The sequence below is a fragment of the Sinocyclocheilus anshuiensis genome, unplaced genomic scaffold, assembly GCF_001515605.1.
Source record: "Sinocyclocheilus anshuiensis isolate Anshui unplaced genomic scaffold, SAMN03320099.WGS_v1.1 scaffold1136, whole genome shotgun sequence".
Lineage (NCBI taxonomy): Eukaryota > Metazoa > Chordata > Actinopteri > Cypriniformes > Cyprinidae > Sinocyclocheilus > Sinocyclocheilus anshuiensis.
In genome coordinates, this window is record NW_015548521.1 from 741,436 (window position 1) to 764,419 (window position 22,984).

General features: G+C 34.7%; 1 protein-coding gene across 1 annotated transcript in view; it reads right to left on the bottom strand.

Moving 5' to 3' along the window:
• galnt9 (polypeptide N-acetylgalactosaminyltransferase 9) overlaps positions 1 to 22,984 on the bottom strand; it is a 94,614-nt gene that overhangs the window by 70,887 nt on the left and 743 nt on the right. Inside the window, exons 1-2 of the mRNA XM_016444762.1 lie at positions 22,915 to 22,984; positions 10,696 to 10,876 (exon numbers count right to left, since the gene is read on the bottom strand). The exon at positions 22,915 to 22,984 is cut by the window's right edge and continues 743 nt beyond it. Of these exons, the coding sequence (XP_016300248.1) occupies positions 10,696 to 10,876; positions 22,915 to 22,984 (251 nt within the window). The remainder of the gene's footprint in view (positions 1 to 10,695; positions 10,877 to 22,914) is intronic.

The following is a 22,984-nucleotide window of genomic DNA, read 5'->3' on the forward strand; positions in this document are numbered from 1 at the left end:
TTTTTTTTTTTTTTTTTTTTTTTTTTTTTAAGAATGATTGTTAAAACTATATCCTGTTATCGTTAGTTATCATCCATGATATGAATGGGCCTTTGTAGTCTTACTGAGAAAAGTCAGATTTTGTTGAAGCACCATTCTGGATTTCTCTCAACTGCATGTGTTGCATGAATATCTTTATTTTATAGAGGTATTATATTATAGCCGGAATGATGCTCGGGATGAGATGAACATTCTGGTGCAAAGCTACAGTATATTAGAAACATAAAGCATTTCATTACATTTAGGACCCCTTGAGGAGTTCCTATATTAGTACAAGACAACTAAAATACAACCTGACGTCTCAAAGCTAAAGATTGGTTGTCTTGCCACTAATAAATGTGTGCATATTTACTGTGTTGCACAAAACCTGACAAGCCACTAAAACCCTAAATTCATTCCCAGATTTACCGCTCTTCTTGTGGGGAAAATTAAGGCATGCCAACATAGCCTTTATTGCACATTGTAAATGCTGACTGGTTACTATGGCAACCATACGTTCTTGATCAACATCTCACTGTGAAATCCCTCCCTCGGCCGTCCAAAGCTCTGGGAAAACAGCATGAGGCTCCTGCCCGTATGGACTTACTCTCAGCTCTTTTAATATGGCTGAGGATTATAGGGCTCAGGAATAGGTTATATTTCATAAAATACGATTACAGAGACTAGGTTTGGCATTTAGCAGATTAAAATTCTCTAGGCAATCACATTATTGAGTTGTCTGCTCACAAAAAGGTATACTCAACAAATAAGTAATCTAATTATATACAACCACGCGAATAAAAGTATATATGTGCATCAATATTGCATAAAAAACTCATTTTAAGCTGGAGAATGAACCTGTTACAGTATATACAATTGTGACAGAATTGTAACTATTTTTATTGAAGGAGCAAAAACAGACACTCCTATTTGTTTAAAATGTAAGTTACTAACTTCGTGTTTGTTGAACTACTCTATAAAAGCAATATCACATTTTTAATGGAGCTGATATTTAGGGAAAATAGCAATTGTGCTCGTGTGATAATGCTTTAACTATAACATATGTTGCAAAATATAAAAATCAGAAACCTATTATTGGGACATTTTTACCCCATAGCTTGAATTTTGAGGACATTTTTGTCATTTTATGGGCATTTGTGCCTCAATCTCCCATTGATTTCAGACACAGCATGGTGTGCTTCAATCAAGATCCAAAAATGAAAAGAAAAAAAACAGACTAATCCCAATTTGAGGATGAAAACACTTTAGTAAGAACACATTACAGTTCAATTCCTTACATAAGGTTTACTGATTTTAAATGTATTAATTTCATCATATAAAGAATGTGCTGCGTTGTGCCTCAATCTCCCATTGATTTCAGACACAACATGGTGTGCTTCAATCAAGATCCAAAAATGAAAAGAAAAAAAAAACAGACTAATCCCAATTTGAGGATGAAAACACTTTAGTAAGAACACATTACAGTTCAATTCCTTACATAAGGTTTACTGATTTTAAATGTATTAATTTCATCATATAAAGAATGTGCTGCGTTTACAAAAAGAGGGTGCTGCAGCCCTGTAACAAAGCAAAAAACAAAACAAAAAAAAAACTCGAATACAATAGATACAGATAACATGTTTATTTACTTACATACAAATATTTATGATCCCTTTATATATTTATATTAAGGGTTAAATGGATCCATAGTTGATCCAGGCCCCACGGTTTGACACGCATGTGATTCACGGATTAACTGCAAAATGTAACCATCATAGAGTGAACGTTTATTTTAGTTATTTATTTATTAGCAGAACTATCTGTATATGTAAAGCATTCAGTACACTGATAGCATTCAGTCTTACCCAATAATGAGGACCTTTTTCATTCATCCTGCAAAACAACAATTACTGATCACAGATGACTAATGGTCCACTAAAATAATGACTGTGGCAATTTATGCATGGACATTTCCTTCATTATAATCTCCATAAATTATTTTCTGTAACGATTTGAGGAGAGAAAGTAACTGTGCCTAGTCTAACACAATCATACTATCACGCTAACACAAATACTAGCTGGTTATGCTGAATCCTGAATATGGTAATGCCTTTTTTGGAATAACAAGCATAAAATCCCTATCTGATAGATATCACTGAAATACTGTAGGTGTCCTGAGAAATCACACAAGTCTCTGTTTTAGCCCAAGGCTCTGTAAACAGCAAAAAGGATCTGAATGTGGTGTGTTATAGCCCATCAGAAATCCTAGAGTCGTGCCTTTGCCTGTCAGTCATACTATGCACTGGGGTTTGCTGCATTGTCTTTGAAGGATGGAGATTTGGAGAGGAGGGATACGGTTGAAGGGATGGGAGGCGGTCTAATTCAATGGCATAGTCTAAAATAGAGAAGTTAGCAAGATGCCTATTAGGCAAACATTGTTTACATCAGCTATAAATTGTACTCTATAGTTGGGTAACATCTAAGGGCCTTAATCAGCAGAATGAGTCCAGTGTAAATCGATGTAAAAAAACATTCTTACATAAAATGCTAGCTTCAGTGCAACAGTCTATGCAAGAATGGATTTATGGGTTTCATCATGAATAAGGCCCGATGAGGCCATCAAAAACGTTTGAATTATATAAAAATATACAGACAATCAAGTCTAAAAAGGACAAATCTAAAAAAAAATCAAACAGAAAAATCTGACTTTTTTTCCCTCTCTCGGACATGTATAATGTTCATTGAGCCCCCTGCTGCCAGTCAATAATATTTAATGGCTCTATTCCCCTCAGTGAAAATCCCCTCCTCAGCCAGTCTAGAGCAAGAGCTTTCCCTGTGTGAATGCACAGTACAGTACACACTTGCACCCACACACTCACATGTGTGAAAGAGCCACATACTGTAGTCTTTGTGAGTCATAATGGTGATGTTTAGTGTTTTAACTGCAGGTGGAGAACAGTCAGCCTGTAATGATGCAACACTACTAACACAATGCACATTAGGTGTTAAAAAACGTTTTCAAATCCCAGTTTGATCTATAAAAGTACATGCAAACTATGAGTGCACTAAGTAAAATAAACAAAAATACACCTCTAAAACGGCTAAAATCAATTAAACTATAAAAAAAAAATCAATTAAACTAAAACTGATGTAAACAGTGATGATTATACTTCACCTTAAATTACATTTGCTCATTTAGCAGGCACTTTTATCCAAACTACAGTCTAAAGAAAAGTCTAACTATATCCAATTGATCAATTCTAGGACTAAATCGTGGGCAATAAGCCATGGGGGAAAAAAAGAAAGCAAGCATATTTATGGAGCATTGCTTATGTCAGCTAGATTGTGCTAAAGCAAGCATGCAGCTATGGCTAACATCCAGTGCATAAAAACAAAATATTATGATAGTTTTAACAGTGACAGCTGTGCAAATATCATTCAAAGCTATTTATAACAGTCCTCTAATACCGTGCGGTTCTGCAGCCATAGCAGCATAAGGAAGGTTTGATTGATCAGGCCATTAAAGCATTTTTTCTATGCTTCCCAGCAGGTTGCTGTTTTTCCAATCCCTTATTTTTTTCTTCCTCAACTGCTCATGCAAAACACCATGAATACAAAGCTGATGTCACCAGCAGTATTTTTCCACAAAATGTGCATGAATACATCAAATAAATCCAAGTAAATCCTTCTACGCATTATCACAGGAGCATTCAGGTAAAACAGCCAAAAAAACAATGCAACGTCACGTCAACACTTTTTAATCTTTGACTTGTTTGAGTAATATTTATAAACATTCAAAAAGATAATTTTACCTTAGAAGCTTTACCCTAGTAAAAAAAAAAAAAAGTCATATATTTAAAATCCATTTATTTCATACCAAGTAAAGTTCAAATCTATTAACATATGTACTGACATATCACTCGAGACTGATATAAAAGTTATAAACTTTATTTGGAGTACTACTTGTGCATTTCTTAAGCCTAAAACGTGTTTTAATGTCACTATTGATGAGGATTGTATGATCTTTGAATAATATCGGTCTTTATATTTAAAGTGTACCTGAAGTATACTTGCAATAGTTCCACTTCAGCACAATCAAATATATTTCAGTATGTCTTTAGTTGCACTACTTCTGCATAATTAAGTGCATTAAGCACAAAATTAACTTCAAATTTAGCGGATACCAGTTGAATATACCAAAAGTACAAATGCAGGGTATTTTGTATTAAGTACTTAAATATTAAAATGTATTTGTAGTATACATAGCATGAAATAAATATATTTCAAACACATTTTAGTATATTTATTTTTTCACTAAGGTGATTTGTTTCTTTTTTTCTATTTTTGATTACACATTTTCACATTAACAAAAAATTACACAAGATTAAAAATTGTAAAAATGTATACAAGCATATAATATTACATTATTTTACACATATAACACATAGATATAAATCAGCATATTAGAATGATTTCTGAAGGATTATGTGACACTAAAAACTGGAGTAATGGCTGCTTTGCCATCAAAGGAATAAATTACATTTTAAAATATATTCAAACAGAACACAGTTTTTTTAAATTGTAGTAATATTTCATATTAAATGTGGTCTGAGAGACCATCTCCTATGATTGTAAGCACTTTGGGTGTACAGTAGTACATAGTAAAGCACTATATAAATGCCTCATTCATTCAATCTTACTGTATTTTTGATTAAATAAATCCAGTCCAGAGCATAAGAGACTTCTGTAAGTACTTTTCCGTAAAATAATTTCCACTACGATACAAAATTATTATTTTATGTCCTCTAACAACTATTAATTTAATATTCATATTCATTTACAGTTGACTTATCAAATCAAAAGAATCTGTATGCGCATGTCAGAGATGCTTTTCCCATGCACACAGTGTGTGCCGGCTATTCATTTAGCTTCACGACCATAAGTAATTTTGCACTTTTATTGCTCTAGTTACTACCTGCAATCTAGGCCATTGCTCAAATCTGAATTTGTACGGCTGGACAGGGGCAGGCAGCTACAGGCTGTAGCAGGATGAGAGATGGTCTCATCCATGTGAAATAGAGCCAAAGCTGGCCGTCCAGTTATCATAATTTGACCTGGAACAAAGCTTGACAGAAACAGACACTCAGATTAAGATGTATTCCTATCTCTCTCTCGCTCTTCTCTCTCCGCCTCTCCCTGAATCATTTCTCTCTATAAGACTTCACATTAACCTCTAACACTGCCTCTGCATTCTGGTTTCAGTCTAGAAGCAACTTGCTGATTGCGATCATATATACCTCTGCTAAAAAAAATCATAACTTGGCTTGTCACTTCACCATGTTTTCAATGAAAACATCTCATCGCTACAAGAAGGAGTGTTGATAGATCTCAACACCCTTTTGATCTCCCACATTCCCACTAAATAAAGGCTCACAAAAAACAATCCATCTATTCTTTTATATACAGTATGTCGATTCGAAATGTAAACACTTTCCTGATGCCAATTCATTTCATTCACTTGTGAATGTTCAATCTCCTTGCAGTTTCCTCCTCCATCCTTTCCTGAGTCAATAATAAAATGGCTCCTTGATGTAGTTATATCGATTTGTTTTCTTCGCTTGGTGGTGAATTAATTTGCGTCAATTACTTTGAGCTAAGGTCAGCTTGACCTTTTTAAGAGACTACTTTTCTTGTGGCTGCATAAAAATATGCTGCCTTTGTTTGAGAAAGCACATCAATTAGGCCTTCGACCAGAGAGAGTGAAGAAGCAAGTATCCCGGAGATCTGCAATTAAACATGCATTAAAGAGAAACGGCCATCAATGCACCTTTGGAGAAAAAGACCCAAAGACCTTTGGTGAATGACTCCTCAATTAGCCAAGAAACACATCAACAACTGTTTGCAGGGCATCAGCATCAGAAGTGGTTGTTGACATCCTATCTAAACCGTGATTTAGCTAAAAACAACAACAATAACATTACGACTCTAATACGTCTGTGCGTGCAAAGGTTCTGCACGATCCTATTGCTCAATATTCTCGGGGTCTGAATCCGGCTCAAATTGATATGGCAATATTGACGCCATCCTTAACTATACCGGAGCAGACGGAACTTGCTGCTTTGGCAAGGGGCGGGGCAGTACTGAAACACCGTCTAAGCTGTTCGCCTATCACAACGCACTGGGACAGCTAACCAATCACAACACATTTCGTTAAACGGAAGGCGGGCCTTCATCAAACCCGTAACTAATCGAGCCGTTTGTGCCAGGCTGGGGAGAAAGATATTGTAATAATGTAAATTATGTGACAAATAATGCGTTTTTCGAATCACCAAGCATGAGAGCATGTTCTAGTACGCCCCCAAAACAAAATCAAGACTTTGTAAAAGAGCATAATAGGACCCCTTTACTCCAAACAAAGTTTAATTATAGTTTTTACATGAGAGCATGTTCTAGTACGCCCCCAAAACAAAATCAAGACTTTGTAAAAGAGCATAATAGGACCCCTTTACTCCAAACAAAGTTTAATTATAATTTTTATATCAGTAAAGTCTTGAGTGATATGTCAGTAAATATGTTAATAGATCTGAACTGTACTTAGTATGAAATAAATGGATTTTAAATATAATACTTTTTATTAGGATGTATTTGATTAAAGATACAGTAAAAACAGTAGTATTGTAAAATATTATTACAAATTTAAACATCTGTTTTCTATTTTAATATACTTTAAAATGTAATTAATTCATGTGATGCAAAGCTGAATTCTCAGCATCATTACTCCAGTCTTCAGTGTCACATGATCCTACAGAAATCATTCTAATATGTGACCCTGGAGCACAAAAGCAGTCTTAAGTCGCTGGGGTATATTTGTAGCAATAGCCAACAATACATTGCAAGGGTCAAAATTATCTACTTTTATGCCAAAAATCATTAGGATATTAAGTAAAGATCATGTTCCATGAAGATATTTTGTAAATTTTGTACCGTAAATATATCAAAAATGTAATTTTGTATTTATAATATGCATTGCTAAGAACTTCATTTGAACAACTTTAAAGATGATTTTCTCAATATTTAGATTTTTTTGCACCCTCAGATTCCAGATTTTCAAATAGTTGTATCTCGGCCAAATATTGTCCTCCTAGCCTAACAAACCATACATCAATGGAAGCTTATTTATTCAGCTTTCAGATGATGTATAAATCTCAATTTCAAAAAACATTTACCCTTATGACTGGTTTTGTGCTCCAGGGTCACATATGCTTGTTCGTATTATTAATGCTGCTGAATATTTTTATGGAAATACCTTTTTCAGGATTCTTTGGTGAGTAGAAAGTTCAAAAGAACAGCATTTATTTGAAATATAAATATTTTTTAAAAAGCCTTTGCTGTCACTTTTGACCAATTTATTGGATCCTTGCTGATTAAAACCATTAAAAATCTTACTGTCTACAAAGTTGTGAATGGTATAGTGTACTTCCCTCATTTTCGGTTTGCTCCTGGGTCAGATAAGATACTGAATGAAGTTGTGAAGAGCAGATTTCCACTATTATGGAAAAGCCACCTAGTAAGAAGGATCTGGTCACACATTTAATGAGAATGAATGTCCACTTTTGGAAACAAACAGCCACAATTTCAATTCTCCCAAGCGAGGTATTGTTTCAAATCAACGGTTCTTCATCTGGTGCAGATCATTTATATTAACAATTCAAAATATCTACTATCATTTGTTATGGGGCAGTAACATCTAAAAGAATAAATTCTTATTTTGTAAGCAATTCATAGTTTCATGTTAGACATTGTTGCCTCCTGTTCAGGAAATATGTGGAATTCAACAATAAAGAAAAATGTATTTCCCCTTTTCTGATCTTTTTGTGGACAGTAAGTACTTTGTAAGTAATTGATCAAAAGTGACAGTAAAGACATGTATAATGTTACAAACGATTTCCATTTCAAAAAATTCTGTGAACTTTCTATTCATCAACAAATCCAGAAACAACAACAACAAAAAATCCACAAAAAATATTCAGCATCACTGCTAAAAAATCAGCTTTGGCATCACAGGAATAAATTACATTTTAAAACATACTAAAAAAGAAAATAGGTATATTAAACAGTTCTCAACACGGAAAATAATCAGAAATGTTTCTTGAGCAGCAAATCAGCATATTAGAATGATTTCTGAAGATCATGTGACACTGAAGACTGCAGTATAATGATGCTGAAAATTCAGCTTTGCATCACAGAAATAAATTACATTTAAAAAGATTAAAACATAAAACAGTTAAATGTAATAATATTTCACTACATTACAGTTTTTACTGTATTTTTGATCAAATAAATGCAGCCTTAAGCATAAGAGATAAAACATTGAAAAAATCCTACCAACTTTCAATCGGTAGTGTATATGTATTTTAGCACTGCACAAGAGATGAGGCAAACACATTTTACAGTGTTAAATGCAAAACTGTGACAGTGAGGACTGTGAGCAGACATGTTCAGTTTAATTTTTCATGTTTCTTACCAAACAAGGAGTCTATGAATTATTTACCGTGATTCTACCCTGTTCTACCTACGTGTTAAAGAAATCATTGCAATTATGTTTCCATATAAAAGGCGTATAACAGGACCTTCCCCTCATGCAGCATGAGAGTCAGATTTGTGATGCCTTGGATTGTGCAAGTTACACGGAGATACAGTATCTTAGGTAACACATGTTTGTGTACAGGAGCGTGAATGATTGTGTTTATCAGGGATGCAAGCGGAAGCATTACTGCCAAGATGAATGCACACAATGAATCGTGATTTACACACAGTTTGAATCACAACAACTTCAAGAGGCTTCAGGATAGCAACTGCAAGACAACCTCCGTCATCTGCAATGGCCTAAAATTAGACCCATCAGTGTGAAAAAAAGTAAGTTTTGTCCAGTATATTTTTTAAAAGTTCACATTTTAGCTTTAGTTTTTTGGTAGTTGACCACCATTAACCACAACAAACCACACTAAGTTTCAAAAGAAAAGCTGGATAAGGTTATCTCGTCTCAATCACTGGATCTGTGCTTTGGGTTATGTTCTAAATATCACCAGTTAATAAGAATGAACAATTATTAATTATTATTATAATAATCTTATTAACAATTAATAAGAATAACTTATTATGAATGACCATTAATATTCCAGTGCTGTTTCTAAGGTTGTTTCCCCCCATATAAAATACCCCTGCACTGTTGCTGCATTATTAACATTCCTACCATTAACACTATCCTAGTGGGCCGGGATACTATTCCACATAGTAATATTTTCAAAACACAATGCTTTTTCACTGCTAGCTATTGACTCTATTAATGTGATTCTCTCCTGAAGGGCATTGTAATGCTAACATGTGGGAAGTGATTCAGCCACTGGGCTATTTATAAACCCATTTCCTTTGTATAACGCCTTCTGAAAATCAACCCTGCAGTGTAGTTGGTTTTAAAGGGCCATGACATTTATGGCAGGACAAATCAAAGTAGCAAATAAGGTCGCAACTTGTTGCGTACCACACCAAATGTTCTTTTTCCTCCAGAAAATATCAAAGAACACAGTGAATGTTTTCAAATATCTTGTGAACAGTTTCCTAATTGTTCACCCCAAAATGAAACTTCAGTCATGATTTACACTTATTTTGTTCTATATGTTTCTTTTTTTCTGTTGAACATGGTAAAAGACGCTGTTTTTTATTCATAAAATGAAAGTTAAACTTTCATTGTAGAACACAGGGTTCTTATATTTAACTAAAACAAAAGGCATTTAAAAATTGTTACTTGAAATTAAAAAAGGGAGGTTACTAAAATAACATAAAACATTTAAATTGTTTACATAAAATACAATATTAACATTTAGTCTAACTTGATGCATAAAACTGAAACTGAAATAAACAAAATATAAAAAATAGAATAATAAATAATAATCATATAACAAACAAAAAAAATAAATATATAAACATTTATATAAAAATAAATTATATAAACAAAAACAAAACTTAATAAAAATGGCAAAAACTCAAAATTACTAAAACTTTAACAAAAATTTTTATTAAAACAGATAATATAGAATAGAATAGAATAGAATAGAATAGAATAGAATAGAATAGAATAGAATAGAACACTGGAGAATAGAATAGAATAGAACACTGGCAAAAGCCAAATGCATCAGGCAGAAATAAAAACATCAACCTAACTTTATGTATAACTCAAATTAAAACTGAAATAATAATTACTAAACACTATATAAACATTAAAAAACACATCAACTTAATAAAAATAATGATAACATACAACAAAATTACTAAAACTTTAACAAAAATTAAACTGCATATGTTCATGGATGCAATAATATGAGATGAGATGAGATGAGATGAGATGAGATGAGATGTGAGATGTGAGATGAGAGATGAGAGATGAGAGATGAGATGAGATGAGAGATGAGATGAGATGAGAGATGAGATGAGATGATGATATAAAGATAAGACTGGCAGAAACCAAATGCATCAGACAGAAGTTAAATTGCAGCTTGTTTTAAATAGGAGTGTGAGACAGACTAGAACAAATGCCTTCGCACACTGCGGCTCAACGTCTATTCTTATCTCAACCTCCATGGGCATGTTCTGTGTTTAAAGTCACTGCAGCACACTCACTTTTTGGGCCTGTAGTCCGGAATGTTCCTGTCCAAGGAGATGCGGTCGCTCAGCTGGGCGTTGTAGCCGTACTCCTCGTACCTTCCTTCGCTCTCTCGGCTGTCCTCCCCCAACGTGGCAGCTGCACCGCCCTCTCCCAGACCTCCAGGACCCTCCACCAGACCCATGGGCTTGGATAGACCTGCCAAGCAATGTGGGGAAAAACAGGTTTGACTTCGGTTAACATGACAAAGGTCAGGATATCCCATAAGAATGGTGAAGCGAAACTGGGTTCATGCGGGAGAACCCACCGGTGACACGCAAATCAAAACTGCTGAACAAGAGTACAGAGCGATAATTGGATGTTGGACACCATTACTCCACCTTCGCCTTTTGTCACCTCTTTCATACAGACCTCCCGGGGGGAAAAGGTGGAAAGCAAGTGAACTGTGTTTAAAGGGTTGTCAGTACAGAGTTAGACTTCTTTCCCTTTGGAAATACACCTAAAACGTCTAATCTGTTCACTGGCTGTATGCTAATTAGAATGGGACTGATGCAGGGGTTGTTTCCGGCACATCAAATGCTGTGCAGTTTGACACCCAAAGAATATGACAAAAAATAATAAATCCACTATATCCGATAGTGAGCGCCATATGGTTGTTCTTAATTACAATCATTAGTCTTTCCGTTCAATATTCGTGAACTGCTGAAGTTTTTGGTCAGAATAATTGACGTTATTTGAAAGCCAGGATTCAAGCCTTTGCTGTGCTCTTTAAAAGAGATGAAACAAGTGTAACAGACTTATTAGAGATGCTGTTTCATTTTGACATTTAAAAGAGCAAAATGATGTGTTTCACTGCATTATTAATGACTACATAAAATTTCTATCACGTTTCTGAAATAAGTGCATGATCCAAGGATGTTCATTTTAAAGCCTTGAATTACAAAAGCTTTTATCACATGTTTCTAAGATGATTCTGCATTAAAAGACAGAAATACCTTGTAGTTGATTATATTTTACTTGCTCTTTTCCTAAACTGTGCAATTGCACTTCAGAATAGCAACCTGCATTAAAAAATGATTTAATAATAGTTCAAATGTGGCATGTTTGAAGATGCCAAGCAAAGCATGTATACGACTGTACATTCTATATTAATGTTAATACTCAGCTTGGCAACCAGCCTACAGTTATCTAATACTTGGCCGATATTTTTTAGCTAATCAATATTATTATTAGACATTTATATAATAACATCTGAGTCTTATCGTTATGCTTTTGTTGTCATATTTTTAAAAGCAATATGCAATAAATGTATTCTCAAAGACAGTGTGTATATAATACATACAGTAAATGCAGTTTAGAACTACCCAAAATAATGCATAAAAAAAAAATACATTACGTAATCAGTGAAATATTCAGAAAAGTTTTAGCAGCAATCAAAACTATTAAAAGCAATTTTCGTCACATAACATATTGCAAAAATGCTGTTTTATTACAAATAACGTTAGATAAAAAAAACTAGATGAAAATTAGAAATGTTTTCTTGGGAAGCAAATAAGTTTAAGTACTAAAATTACTTTATTACTAAAAATATTCAAAATGAGTTAAATATAAATTTTGAAAAATATAGTAATCATAGTTTATAATTATACTAAAACATTTCATTTTTATTGTGCTCAGGAAATTATATTTCATGAATCTCTCTCATCATGACTCCGAATGTCCATGTTTCCCAAGACCACACAGTTGAAATCCAGTCCACCAGGCAAAGAGCTTCTTTGATCGTGAGGTTATCCTTTCACAAACATCATTAGAATTTATATGTTGAGAAGGTCTGCTTGGATAGTACTGCTCTGGGGGGTAACCATGCTTTGCAACCGAACGTAGAAATTGTGTCTTGGAATCTAAACCGGTCGGTTCCACAAACAGCAGTTGGTGCAGCATTAAAGGAACACTCCACTATTCGAATCCATTCAGCCGATCGCCGGGTCTGGCGGTAGCACTTTTAGCTGTAGCTTAGCATAGATCATTGAATCTGATTAGACCGTTAGCATCTCGCTCAAAAATGACCAAAGAGTTTCTATATTTTTCCTATTTAAAACTTGACTCTTCTGAAGTTACATCGTGTACTAAGACCGACGGAAAATCGGAAAATGAAAAGTTGAGATGATATTACGCAGCACCTGAAAATAGTCTCCAGCACGCTCCCTGTGCAAGCAGGTGGTCACGTTGGTTATGTTGGCGGAAGTTAGCCTATTTTCAGGTGCTGCGTAATATCATTGCGTTATATCTTAAAACTCAAGTTTTAAATAGGAAAAATATAGAAACTCTTTGGTCATTTTTGAGCGAGATGCTAACGGTCTAATCAGATTCAATGATCTATGCTAAGCTACAGCTAAAAGTGCTACCGCCAGACCCGGAGATCGGCTGAATGGATTCGAAAACGGTAAAACTCAACTGTTTAACTCTAGAGGAGTTGGAAAATTAGCCTATTTTCAAAAATAGTGGAGTGTTCCTTTAAAGCCTATTCCACCCTCAACCCTATAAACCAGACTTGCACCACAAACGGCTCCGTCTCAGCTGATCTACATAAAGCACCTCTCCTCCTGGCAGTCGTGACCTCCCAGAGTGTTGACTTGTCTTGGAGGCTGAGTTCTTGGATCATGAGGTTTTCTCGCAAGCTGGAGCTGAAATGGTAATGTCTCTCTGTGAGGGTTTGTGTCTCTTTCACTGTCATTGTTATTGCCATTGTCTCGAAGGCTGCCTCTGTTGGCTGTTTTGAGAGAATTCTATTACATAGAGGCCTGGCATTTTGACACTAATCCCTAAAAGCCAGCTGTCTATGGCAGAGAGAAACTGCATATCACACTGACTTAATGCAGCATTCTGCTAATACAACACAAAATGTTGAGGAGAAACATCATATCATTTTCATGAACATACAGTTCGAAAAGTTATCAAATAACATTTTCTCCAACAATCTCATGATATAACAAAAAAACAAAACAGTCTAAGCTGGTTTAGAGGGTTTTGGCCAATTGTCAAGTGCTGGCCAACCAACTAAGCCAGCTGAAAACCAACTTGGCTGGGTTTTCTAAACCAAAGATGTCCAGTCATGCTTCTGATGGGCTGATGTTCTGCAGAGTTTAACTCCAACCAGCTTGCATGGAAGTTTGTGGTTGTTGTGTCTCATTTCGAAGGGCGCGTCCTTTGGAGATTGCATTTGTTAATTAATATCAAAGACTTATGCACTCTCTCTGTATATATTATGAAAACTGGTAAATCAAACAAAAAATATTACAAGAGCGAAATTCCTAATAGAAGCCTAATTCCAATGATTCCAAATTGCAATAATGTTTCTCTATTAAAACAACAGCGGTTGAGTAAGTGTATTTATTCAGCAACCACAATCGCAAACAATATAGTCGAGATCTCATGACAGAACACAGACTGGCTGAATATCTGACATGGAGATCGCTTAACTTCAGCTTACTTGTTTGTCTTTGTTTTCAGATCATTGTCGGCGCTTTCGTAATGAAGAGCGAGCATGTGCGCTAAAAACAATGTGCAGAAAATGGATCCTTTAAACAGAGAAGCTCTGATTTGGGGATTTGAACTCTTGATATCTGGCAACCGCACACAAAAAAGCTGGCATAGTAGAGGTAAGTACAGCAGTCCACAATAATATTTTGTCTCCTTTTTTTTGACGAAAATAAAAAGAGATTTTTATTTTTTTAAATACATTTTAGTCTCGTCTTTTATCGTCAACGATATTGCATGTTAATATAGTCACAGTTATCGTCCATTGACCTAATTTTTGTCTCATCATTGTCTCGTTTTAGTCAACATACATTTTTCATCATAGTTTTTGTTAACAGAATTAACACTAAATGACTAATGTATGCCTCAAATGAACTAACAGCACATTTTATATTGGCTACTTTTCTAAAATGAGACATCCTCGATGACGTACACGGCGAGTATAATGCAACCTCCAGAGGACGCAGACTACGAAATTAAGCCACAACTACAAACTTCCTGGCAAGTGCATTCGAGCTGGAGCTAAACTCTGGTTCAGGTGGGTTTCATTGGGGTTCACGCCATGTCATAATTACCGTAATTTGGAGATAACACATGATGTTCTAGTTGGAGCTGTCCAAGTCCTCAGACTCAGAATTCTGTGTTTCTATGGTACCATCAATGCCTAAGAAGCACCTAAAAGAATCTGCAGCAGTCAGGTGGTTCAGCGGTCACATGGTCTAAGTCATCTGTAAGTTGTAATTACAAGTTCTATGTGTATGTGAATGCTTTGGCATTGATAGTGTTGCCACATAGATGCATAATTCCAAGTCTGACTCTGAGTGTTATTATCTCGAAATTATAATATAATTACGATATGACGTGAACACAGCTTAAACTCTGCAGCACAGTGGACACCCCTGATCTAGACCATCTGAACACCAATTTATCCAGGCTGGGAGACCATCTAAACCATCTTAAACCAACTAAAAAAAAAAAACGTCTGGTTTAAGCAGGGCTGGCAATATAACAAATGCCTCTACAATCTTAAAAACAAAAGTATCTTTATTGGCAAAGATGATTCCACGGAGAACCTTTTGGAACCATTCCATGCACAAAAGGTTCTTTATAGTAGAAAATGGTTATTTAGATGATTTAAATGTCCTTCAAAAAAAAAAAAAAAAAGTAGTTTATTTTAAAGAAATGTTCTTTGGGCAAGCAAAAAAGGTTCTTTGGGCAACCAAAAAACTTTTGGAACCTTTCTTTTTAAGAGTGTATGAAAGTAGATTTAGGGATTTTCAACCTCCAAACTAACTAGCTAAATTAAGTTACAAACACCAAAGGAAACAGGCTCTGTTTGTGGATGAGCAATTACTCTTTTTTCTTCCCTTTAAAAGAAAATCTACAGTACTCTTGCCATTATTTCAACCTCCAAATGAAAAGAGCATGATAGAGACTGGTGATTTGGAAGCTTCTAGATTACAAATCCCCAGTAATAAGATAAACATGAAGTCTAGAAACTAATCAGCAGCTGCTTCTAAATCATTAGCACTGCTCTACATGAAGATTGACATAAATACATCAATTTATGAAATGTAGGTCACTAAAAAAAGCAACAACCAAGTAACATTGTTTAATGATGTCGCAGATCTGCACACAATCACAATTCAAAGTGAACACCTCTTAAAGATCCCATTATATTATATTAAAATATCTGTTAGCTTTAAGGTCATCTGCATACTATTCCTAAGAGAAATAAAATAGTATACAAAAAATAAAATAAAATAATAATCTAAAATAATAAAATAAAATGTATATTTATTTTAGGACATATACAATTTACAGACTTCTTATGTGGAAAAAATTGAGTAAAAAACTGATAATTTGGTCTGCCCTTAGAAATATACAAATTTATGTCATGTTTAAATCATGGTTTTGTCTGGCTGCGACGTAAACTAAATCCTAAGAGATATTGTAACTCTCTGATGCATCATCATTCATTCAACTCACCTTTAATGATGACCTTTTACATTTCACATGATTCTATATGACTTCCTTCTTTATATGAAATGTTGCTTTTGATTAAAATATTAATTCAACATGGCTGATTGAAAATGTTCTATAGCAATGGCAAGACAAGTAATTCAAAATACACAATTTTAATAAAAAGAAAGAAAATGGGAATTATCATTATTATTGTTTTGAATAACAGTTCTTTTCCCTGTCATTCATGCATCAGATGTTAATTTAAAAAAAAAAAATGCCCTGACCTAACTTTCTGTTATACATCAGCACTGGAATTGTAAGTTTGCTCCCTTCCTTTCTGCTTCATGCAGTCAATAAAAACACAGTTGCTCATATTAACAAAGTAAAAAATAATTTATAGTTAGGTCTCAAAATTTGTACTTTGTCTGCTAAAAATATAGGACACATTTTTTTCTGAAAAAGTGAAGGATGTGTGTCTAAAATTCATGATCTCTGATTAGAGGGACAGAGTAACTCTCTCTCTCTCTGTGACATTCTCTCTCTTACAGTAATGGACTGGGCTTTCCAGACTCATTATTTTAACAGGCTGCTCGGCAGTCTGTCTTTGAGAAACGGCTTATGAATACATCCTGTTAGCTACTTTGTGCAAAAGCTTTGAATTTCTTGACAGATAGCTTCAATTCAGATAGCTCACTTTCTTTTAGAAGCGCATTCTGTGCATGTGTACTTAGGCAGTTCAAAAACATGAATACTTCACTCATGAGAAGCTATTACCATCCTGAAAGCCAAGATACAGATCCAAGCCCAGAGGAACTTCGAGGTTACTGTTTTATAGCTCACAAGACTTAACTAAGTCGGCAGTTTAAGTTTAAGTTTAAATCTGGGAACTGGGAAACATCAGAACATTTTTCTCTCCGTTTAATCTCATAGCTGTCAAAGATCATTTATTATAAACAAATCTATAAAAAATGATATTAAAACAATAATATATTACGTTAATTATATATGGTTTTCAACAATATAAAAAAAAACACTGTAACATTTAATATAATATAATGTAAAGTTTTTTTTTGGGGGGGGTGACATTTTCACATTCGGTCATATCCATTTAATTATAATACAATTTCTAAACCTGTCTGAACAAAACACTATAAAAACACCTTTTACCATGCATGCACGTTGTTTGTGAACAATGTACTATAAACAACATCAACAACCGACACAGGTCACGACCCCTTCAGCCACTGCCTCGACCAATGCGGTTTAATCCGCTCTGTGTTTGTGAAGGTCTTTCAGCCATCCGTTCCTGATCTAGCCGTGATCCTACGAGTCATGTTTATCTCCTACTTTCTCGTAAAGTGCTCTGACAGCATTCAGGCCCGCTGCACTTCACTCAGAATTGCTTTAAATGATGTAACCCGATTTGAAAAGAAAATAAATGTTCTTACTGACCTTCTATGAATTGTGGGATAAGAGATACTCCTTTCTGAGGTGATTTAGGGGCTGAATGAATACAAAAATGCGTGTCAAAACTGATGCTAGTGCAGCATAAATATTCATGAGGAAAATGTGGTTAAGGGGACTGAATGGCAGGATTGGACAGTCCCCTTAGAGTCCACTGTGAATGCATCAGACACTAAAATGTGCTGGGCCATAAAGCATCGATGGTAGTGAAATACCTACTCAGAAGTAGTGATGGGCGGTATGACCAAAAATGTATATCACAGTATTTTTTTTAATTATACCGGTTTCACGGTACATGACAGTATTTTTTTTTCATGCATGACCGGGTGTTAACCATATTTTCTACTGATTGAGAGAGGAAATACTGCAGTATATTGACTTAGAATGCCCTATTTTACTGTCATGATAAGTGAATATTGTCAAAAAATACCACACTAAATAGTGACTAAACACGACTCCTTTTAATACATGTTAACCAGGAGTCACTCTCATTTATAATCGCGGCATCGTCTGATAAAATCAACATGCATCTACAATAAAGAGCGGCTATGCGGTTGTTTTGGCTATATTACTTTTTTGTCTCATGCAGCGCACTGCCTGCATCTGAGTAACAAACTAAAAAAATACAATAAACAAAAAAGTGCATGTGATATTAACAGACGAACTACGCTCATATTTATAATTCCAACAGTGAAAAGGGACTTCTTTCAAACAGTGACGCGTTCCGCACGTTGTTTAAACGACATACACCAGTATTGCGGTATTTTAAAAATTCATATCATAACAAAAATAAACACCGGTATTCGGTATACTGAACCGGTATACCGCCCAGCACTACTCAGAAGCCAGATTTATAACCAAAATGCATAAAGTAAGACAAGACAATCAAAATATCTGAGTTGGAACCTAGAAATTATGAAAAATATTTAAAAAATGTATTTCAATACAGTGCCAATTATGTAATACATTAATTTGGGAGCAATTATTGATATTGCCATTTCAAATTCCACTGAATTTCATTTATTCCTCTAAATGACTAGAGCCAGAGAAATTACATTATCTATAGTACCAGCACACTGTATCAGAACAATGTCGGGGCGGTTGTACTTTTTATAGATGTATGGCAAACGGGACACCCACACAGCCTCAACCCTACAGGGGGTTCCTGCATGGTGTGATAAGCCAAATATATACTGCCTAAACTTGTCTTTGAACACTACATTGAAGCTTCATCTAAGTGCCATGTGCGTTTGCTGTGAGGCACACTGACGTGATGTGATTTTTTTTTACTTCATTTACACATTTTGCAAATGAACGTTTTTTTGTTTTGTTTTGTTTTTTCATTTAAAAGTTAAACCAAAAGGACAATTATGTCCACATTTACTCACCTTGTGTCATTTCTTGTTTTCTGAAGAACATAAAAGACGACACGTTAGGAACAATATTGGACCCAATTGGTGTTCACGAAAAAAAAAAAAAAAAAAAAAACATTACGGAGCATTTTCATTCGTGAAAGTCACACAGGTTTAAAACGTGGGTCAGTAAATTAGACAGAAATTTTAAACCTATTTCAAAAAATGTAGAAACTTTTTAAAAGTCAATGATGTAATTTAGCAAACAGTGTGCTGTCTTTATAATATCACATTTATACATTTATTACATCATATTTGGGAATCTTTAGCATCAAAAGTTTTGAAAACCATTCAGTTTTGGGTCAGTAAGTTTTTTTAAAGAAATAAATACTTTTATTCAGCTAGGATGCATTAAACTGATCAAAAGTGAAAGTAATAGCACATTACTATTAATATTTACATAAATACATAAATACTTCTATTGTCAAATAAATGCTGTTCTAAAAAATAGATAGTTCAAAAGAAAAAGTTTCCACAAAATTAAGCAGCACAACTGTTTTCAACATTGATAATAATAAGAAATGTTTCTTGGGCACCAAATTGATATATTACAATGATTTCTGAAGAATGATGTGACACTGAAGACTGGAGTAATGATGCTGAAAATTAAAGGAAAATGTATTCAAAGAAAAAACATGTTTACGGTAATAATATTGCACAATATTACTGTTTTTACTTTATTTTTGATCAAATAAATGCAGCCTTGGTGAGCAGAAGAGACTTCTTTTAAAAACATTAAAAAATCTTATCCTAACCCAATGTTTTGATTGGTAATGTAGTCTTCTCTGTTTACATCACTTCCAAGGTAGGAATCTGTTCAGTCTACTGTATCTGTGTTTGCGGCGATAAACCGAACTACAGCTGTAGAAACTAAGCACACTTTAACAATAATGCTCACGGTAGATCTGCTGCCTAATCAGGGGGCTAATTGCACATTCTCATAGCTCTGCATTTTTAATAGCATTCAGATAAAGGGTCTTTTCACAATAATCCAGCATCTCTAAACAACTGTGTCAGAGATTACCCACTGTCTGTCCCTGAATGGCTTTTTGCACTTTGCTTTTCACTGTTAAATGCACTTGTTACGTTTGTCCAAATGGTAAATGGCATTACACTTCCTGCACTGATTACCTTAATCCATGCTGTCGTAGTTTACTGTACTGTGTAGCTTTGTACATTGAAAATTAATTTGACTCCTGTGACTCACCAATGGATCCTCTGCAGTGAATGGGTGCCGTCAGAATGAGAGTCCAAACAGCTGATAAAAACATCACAATAATCCACAGGTAATCCACACCACTCCTGTCCATCAATTAACTTCTTCTTAAGTGAAAAGTTGTGTTTATAATAAACAAATCCTTCAATACATTATTAACTTCAAAGTGTTGCTTCCGGCTGAGAAATATGCACAGATAGGAGTGGTGTGGATTATTGTGATGTTTTTATCAGCTGTTTGGACTCTCATTCTGATGGCACCCATTTACTAAAGAGGATCCACTGGTAAGCAAGTGATGTAATGCTAAATTTATTCAAATCTGTTCCAATGAAGAAACAAACTCATCTACATTTTGGATGGCCTGAGGGCGAGTACATTTTCAACAAATTTTCAACTATACTCAAACTCATCACATGTACAAACTGGCCATGAACTTGTCTGTAAATCCACAGTAAACGAGAGACTATATAAGAATATTTATTTTTATATTTAAAAAAAAAATCTAAATTCTAAATGACATTTAAATTGCATGTATACACAGACATCATGCCAATTCAAGCTAGGGTGGAATGTGCTTGTAATTTAAAAAATAAAAAGTTTGTTTGTTTGTTTATTTACTTTAATGATTACTGTAGGTTAAAACAAGTTTTTGTCTAAAACGATGTGGTAAAGATCATCCATTCATGTCTAAATATTGTCCATTCAGTCAGGTCACACCTTCTTGTATATACTGCATGCAATACAATGCATAGTGATCACTGGCTGTCAAGTTGAACTGCAATTTTGCCAGGCCCACCACTGATGTCCCCTCTTCTGTCCATCTCCAACCAGAATCATTGTGTGTGATAATGTTTTATATGTTCTCTGGGAAATTATTAATCAAAGTAATGGTCATACAAACATTCACAGCATATTTGCTATGATCTTTCAAGGGACGAGGGCACCATCAACAACCAAACAATTACTGCTTTCTTGTAAAACTTGCTGTGTCCTAGAAATGCAATTGGGCCTTGGCATAATCCTCTGGGTCTCATTCTCAGGACAATAAACAACTGAAAAATGGACAATTACCTCAAATCACCATTGGAAGCAAAAACGGCAATAGAAATGTGAAAACCTCAAGGGAAAACCAATTCCAGTCTCAATATCACATACAATTGGCGAGTGCCTCGCACTATTGCATAAGTTTCATGTGCATCAGATAAATATGTGCCGAAATAAAATTTATAACGGCCCCCAACATCAAGAAGATTTGTGACAGACTGATGAATTCTACAGAGTGGAAAAGCCTCCGGGGGAAATATGTGGTGGCTCTTGTGCAGAATGAAAGCCCTCTCAATCAGTAGGGCACATTAGAGAGCTTTTTGTGAAGCAGTGCCTCTTGGCTTTCTTCCAAATGCAAGAAGGATAATTCAAACTGACAGAGTGACCCCCTTCATACACAAATGTTGCTGGTCTTACAGAATAACAATCAGATCAAACAGATGCACTAAGAAAAGCAAACAGGGAACGCGAGGTCTTCTATCAGACATTTAAAGGAAAGATAGCACATCACGTGAACTATGACCTTCACATGTTCTCCAGATGAAAATGTTCTATGGTCTAGTAGGAACATAATGATTGAAGAAATGGGCTCTAATATTCTAAGAAAATAATTCAGAAGAGGGAGCACAAGTGTGGTTAAGGCAAGGACGAGTGCATGGGAAGCAAGATTTCTTTTTCCAGGCCCGGATAGAAGCTGCTGATTATTTTCTGCACTGATTTTGAGGTAAAATCTTTGGGACTTTGTGGAATGGACTTAAAAATGGTAAGACGTACTAAACAAATCTGACATTCGTATTGGCAGCCGAAAGCGTGATCAAATTAGCCAAAAATATGACAATTTGTTGAATGACAGGATGTAAAATTCTGTGGAAATATGTTGATTTTATGTGAACATGCATTTTCTTTCCAACCAAAGTTTCTCAAACATTATAGGAAATGTAGAACAATTGCGATATTTAATTGCTTTAATTATGATTCACTGCTGCCATTTCTTGCATTATATTTTGCTTGTAAAAAGAAGGAAACAGCCTACTATCTCTTCTACTTATTAAATGATGTCTACAAGTTCACAAGTATTCAAACAAGCATGTAACATTGCACATTAATTTGATATTAATTCAACTGACTCAAATAATTAATACACATGTGGAAAGACATGACAATGCATACTTTGTTTTCATAATGTAACAAAACTTTCAGAACAACACCCTCAAATTAGAGACCCCGGACAAATGCATTACACTGTTACAATCAGGCATTGCTATTATACTGTCCTTTCTCTAATTTCTGACAGCACTTTATAGTTCATCAATAACGTTATGAAACCATATAACGCTTAACAAATCATTACATTTAATCCGTTTGATTGATATATTTTGATAGGTCAAATTAGGATTAAGCGCACCTAATCCTATCTTGCTCTTCTTGACATGTTTATTGCTTGAATGCTTGTCATGTGTTAAAGCATTAGGATGACAATCCCAGTAAAATCCAAAGTGTGAAACTAGATGAAATCATATCTAAATGCCCATAAAACACTTATCTGTCATGCATTATATAATGCCTGTGAACGTCAAAGATGCTTAAAGCCCACATACCATTTAACTGGTTATAGACCACATCTTCTAGTCGCTCGAGCCTTTTGAGAATGGACTGTCTGTCCATGGA